The 5,715-nt window shown below is 30.5% G+C and overlaps 1 protein-coding gene across 1 annotated transcript in view; it reads right to left on the minus strand.

Annotated features, from left to right (window-relative positions):
* Window positions 2,319-5,715, minus strand: part of LOC107632736 (protein trichome birefringence-like 40) — a 6,210-nt gene continuing 2,813 nt past the window's right edge. Inside the window, exons 3-6 of the mRNA XM_016336398.2 lie at window positions 4,215-4,413; window positions 4,102-4,111; window positions 3,829-3,987; window positions 2,319-3,191 (exon numbers count right to left, since the gene is read on the minus strand). Of these exons, the coding sequence (XP_016191884.1) occupies window positions 2,903-3,191; window positions 3,829-3,987; window positions 4,102-4,111; window positions 4,215-4,413 (657 nt within the window). The 3' untranslated portion in view covers window positions 2,319-2,902. The remainder of the gene's footprint in view (window positions 3,192-3,828; window positions 3,988-4,101; window positions 4,112-4,214; window positions 4,414-5,715) is intronic.

Consider the following 5,715-nt stretch of genomic DNA (forward strand, 5'->3'; position numbering starts at 1 on the left):
TATACCTAAATTTTCTTTTATTAGCAAAGAGAGAGGCATATGTTTCAAGTAATGAATGCATGAGTGTTTATCCATTATTTTTTTTCCAAAATTTCACAATGAATACCCAAAATAAACTGATTACCAATGTTTTCCACAAATCTCCCCCACACTTGAGTAACACACACTCCTCAACCCAAGCTAATCAAAGATACAATTCATGGACATAATGGTATTTCACTTAGGGAGAATGATGTGCTTAAAAATTAGAATAAAGGGAGATTAAAAGGCTCAAAAGTGGTTTACAATGGTAGCTATAAGGGTTGGCCATATGAGTTAGTGAGTTCAATTTCAAAAATGACCTCAATCATACTAAATGCATTCAAAACACCAAATATAGGACATAAAAACTCAAGCAAATCTAAACAATCATAAAGGAGTATAACACACAAGAACAAAATTTGTGGTTGAAAATATGAAACCACACAATTAAAGCTCAAATCTCACTAAGTGTTTTGTTCAAGCTCTTTTCTATGTTCCATAAGAAGAATACTTCAAGTAAGTTGAAAAAAACAAGTTTTCAAATCTAATCAATGGAATGCCCTAAAAGAAATTTCTTAAAAATCCTTTATTGTTTTTACTAACTCATTTCTTATACTAGGCAACATGCAAATGCAAATATTTACTACAATAAGACTATAAGCAAGCCAAGATGTGTGTGTGAGAGCAAACTAAGCAAAGTGTAATACAATGAAATATTAACAAATATTCACAAAATTCATAACTACTAAAACTAAAAAATAGTGCAAAGTGTTGAGAAAGAGAAATTTATGCCCCGAAGTTGCGGATCCTCCTCCACACTTAATCATTGCACGGTCCTTCATGCATGCACATAATTCGGGAGATGAAGATCTAAGAGGCTCCTCCTTCAGCTGGTGGTCACTGGGGCTCGAACTGCTGTATAAAACAATTAAACAGGAATTGAGGAAGAGTTCATATGAGTGTGGTATTGATAAAAGACAATATGTATATTCTAAGTGTGCATGGTTTAGAACATACACATTGGTCGGGTAAAACGACAACCACACAATCAAAAAGAAATAGCATGTGTTTCTCAATTAAGTAGCTTAGGTTACAAGTAAAGAATAAGTAAGAGTATAGGCACAAACAAACCTAGGTGACCACAACTAAAGTGAATCGAATATATGAGATATTGGATATTGAAATTGTGCAAGTGAAAGAGCAAAATTGATATAGAAGCACAATAAACAATAACCAATCTAATAATGAAAAGAAAAATCATTATTCATCATGAAACATAGTGAAATAGTCACATGGTAAAGGTACTTGTTGCAAAAAGTAACAAACTTGACAAGAATCAAGTCAAGTCACTCAAACAAATGCAAGGCATTAACAACAAACAAGTACCGGTCATGTGATGAATTTGATATGAAAATCATGATGAACAAGTAATTTCAACTCAATTCACTTAATTTAATATGCACTTATAAATAATTTGTCCTAGGATGCAATCAAAACATGAATATTCAAACCCACTAGGTATTAGTAAATTAAAGCAAAGTATAAGTGTTTTGATAAAATCCAATCTTGAATAATATCAATGATCATCCAAGGTGCACAATTCAAAAACAAATTGCCAAACAAGGATATAATTTAACGCATATGATAGCTACAACATATAAATCAAACTCAAAATTCATCTAGACAATGAGACAAAGACTTAATGTTTAGTGCACATCTTCATCAAAGATTAAGCCAAGATTCCAAACAAGAAACAGCCCAATCAATATCAAGCAAATACTTGCAACTTATTTAATTAACAAACAACTAAACCACAACTAATATAATTACTAAAATGAAAATGAGATGCAAAGAAAACTAGCATTTTCAACAACTGCTGTACGGATGCCATCTCAACCCTTCATTTGGCATCTTGTTCTATAATTATTCAAGATCTTGAAAATACTTTTCTCACCAAAAAAACATTTCTTTACTCTTTAAGCTGGTAAAAAAAAGTTTTAAAATCCATGAGCTAAACCTCTGTTCTTTTTTTCATGTTTGCATTTTATTTTGCTTACTCGCCTCGCATATTTGCTTTCTCCTCACGTTCTACCTTTCTTACTTTTAATTTTGATGCGATTAAATTCTACATCTATGTTAATTTGTGAAGAAAAAGAGAGACTCTATAAGAATAAAGGCTTTAAAATTGAATTTAAAAATTGAATTCTTCATCTCTGAAATTGAATTTAAAACACATTTGTTACTAAAAAAGTTAGATACTAAGATATTCATAAGAAAAATCACTTTGGCTCTGTAAATTAAGATTGTGAAAATAAATTTGATTACTAAGTTACATTATTCATTATTGACAGTCGACGAAGAAAACAATTACAATAGTACAATGCAAGGCAAGTTTCTGCCACACTAATCTACATTTACAATTTAGAGCACCAAGCCTACTTATTGTCCACTTAAACCAACAAATTGCAAAATTAAATGTCCCCTAGAGTTGAAAACAATTGGTTTTCATCTAACAATTACTACTATTACACGTATACATACGTAGCATAAAACATTACGTCCATCTATCCTTTATTTATTATTGGATATGATGCAAAACCCAATCCATTTACATTGGGTTTTCCTATCCAACAATAAAAAGAATAAAAATCAACGTAGGTGATTACTTTCACATCTTCGTCTAAAAATGATATTACGAACCGGTAGATGGTTTAATCAAATATATTCAATCAAATATATCAAACCATCTAACAGTCCACGCTACCATTTTTACATCATGATGTTTTCATATAGAAGTAACCACCATCAACGTAATATCTCACACATAAAGATATGTTCCAGAACAATTTTGACCTAACAAACAAAGTTTTCAAAGTCTACTTCAACCAGCAAGAGAAGCATGAAGAAGCTCATTCCAAGTATCAGGAAGACCTGGTAGACACCAATGGCTACAATCTGTAGCCATAACTCCACTATAGGCTTCAGGGTGTGCATCTTTTCTGTACTGTGAGAGAGTGGTCACATCCAAGAAATACACTGGCTTTGTTATTCTATTAAGCACCTTGCTCACCACAGTCCAAGCCATTGGTGTCCCTCCCGGGTACTTCAACCCAAAGAATGGTTCTGTCTGACTCATACATGACTTTTCTGGTTGATTCCAATCTCTCCCCCTAACATATACACCCATATCAATAATGTTTGGGAGATAGTAAAAAACAAGTTCAAACAGTTAAAAATTACTTTATTTAGTATTCATTAATTATTCACTAAAATAATTATATAATTTTAGATGTAATAAATATGTAATTATGAATGTTATGTATATGAAATTATGGATGTTATGTTGTATAAGATAATTTTAGATATTGTTTTCCTAATATTACCGCAACCGCATATACCATAAATTGAACACCATAATAAATTATTAACTAAGAACTAGTACCATATAATTAAATAAATTTTAGGTCATGTGTACTTCAACTCTTTAACTTTAAGAAGAATATGAAAATTGAATTCATAAGGTTTCTCAATGTACCATTTTGTTTTTTTTTTTTAATAATTAAATTAGTAATAATAAAACACATGTATCAAATTTGAGAATGTCAAAGTTGCATTTCTCTTTTTAAAAAAAATTGGGATAATTTGCACATAATGTAAAGTTTGAAAGGGTATATAATTACGCTTATGTTAAGCAAAATACATATAGTAGAAGCTATAGAGCATGTATATGTTGAGAAATTTAGGGCAGTAAAATATAATTAAGTGATGGATTAATGAAGGAGAGTGAAGGAGAAATGAATAACTTACTGGTAATGCACAGGGGAAATGCCTAAGAAGAAGACCTTGGTTTGTGATGGATTTATGTTCGTCTCAACCCACCTGGCCCATGTTGTTAGCCCTGTGTAGAATGCAACCATACGGTTCATGTCTTTGTACAACTTGTTATTAATTCGAACATAGTCCCACCTGCCATCAAAATTTGAATATGGATATGAAGATACAGAGGTAGTTGTTTCTTTTTATGAAAAAAGACACACAAACTAGGAAGATGCCATGCTATCCAAAAATTGAAAAACTGACAACGAAGATTCTGAAAGGAAAAAAAGACAAATAATCTCAAAAAAAAAAAAAGTAGATATTTGACAAAATAAAAATTCAAACGTCAAATAATCTTGTTTTCGTTAATAAATAACCTTGATTTCGTAAATGTGAGTGGACGACACGAGTTCCGGTGTGGGTCCACCAATGCCACGTGTTGAAAACCAGAACGTCCATTCCTCTCCAAGCGTCACCACTCTTGATTGAGTCAAGCTTCAAAACTCGCCCTGCTTTTTCATGGTCAAGATCTACCAAATATGCTGTTCGGTACAGATATAATTCTACCCCATAGTCCTGAAAATGTTCCACAACATTTTTATTTTTATTTGTCAAATTACACAATGTAAGTATTGCATATAACTTGTAAGTTGTAGTAATAATATTGCATTTACAGAACTAAATACACGTAAATGCATCAAATTTGAGCTAGACCAGCTATAATCACTAATCAGATACTGAAAAGGTGAAAACTATACACAATACAATTAATCATCTTTTTTATTATCTTCCGAATCTCAACTAAACACATGCAATTATGTATAATTATTTCTAGTAGTATGAAATTGGCAGCATAGTATTATGGAAACTTATATCATAAACTAACATAATGAAAAGGCAAATATGTAAAAAGAAAAGAAAAGAAAAGAAAAAATAATATATGTTAAGTACAGTTTCTGGTTTAACATAAAAACTGGCATGAAAAATTAGATCGCTTTCTCTAATCATTGCCAACTGAGACATTTGATTGAAAAGTTTGTATATGAAGCAATTAATTAGGCTTTGGCCAGTATTGGTTGAACAAAATGGACACGAAAAGCAGTTAATAGATTTTCTATACAAAAGTAGAAAATAGACGGAAACAAAGAATTGGAAAAAATACTGTAACTGAGAAAAATAATAATGAAAATAAAGTGAGTAAAACAGTTTCCTCATTATTGAAACCAAATGAATATATGGTTAACTGGGACTCCACGTCTGTCCTAATAATTGGTAACTAAAATTTTGTCCTTTTATCTTTATCTTTTCGTACTATGAAAATTTCGTGCACGTTTGAATTTGGCCAATTGGAAAAATTAACAGTTCAAGAAAATGTACAAAGAGATTTGAGATATTTAGTTTTAAATTTTAATGTTTGAATTTACGGCTATTGATTATGAGAATAAAAAATAAATAATAAATGAATAGGCACGTATGTAGTAGTAAAAGTTAGCTTTTGTTTCTGAGTAAGTGAATTCCTTAATAATAACATACAACAACAATAATTATCCCTTCAAAGTTCAACAATGTCCCAAATTTTAGTGCTCATACTCAATTGCTTCAAAATGGCACAAAATATATGCAAAATACTTGATAAAACACAAATACCCTATAACTTTTTAAGGAAAAATAAAGATGAAAGAGAAGTTGATAGGACTTGCATGGATAACAAAACATACATAAAACAAAAAAACTGAAAAGCGGTAGATTGTAATGAATTGAGTTAATATGAGTCATGCCATAGTATAGAACTATAGATACATATATACAAGGTATATTTGTAATTTGAGTTTTTTTTTTTTAAATTATTGATATTTGATAATATGTAATTATGTAATT

The sequence above is a fragment of the Arachis ipaensis genome, chromosome B03 (genome assembly GCF_000816755.2).
Source record: "Arachis ipaensis cultivar K30076 chromosome B03, Araip1.1, whole genome shotgun sequence".
Taxonomy (NCBI): domain Eukaryota; kingdom Viridiplantae; phylum Streptophyta; class Magnoliopsida; order Fabales; family Fabaceae; genus Arachis; species Arachis ipaensis.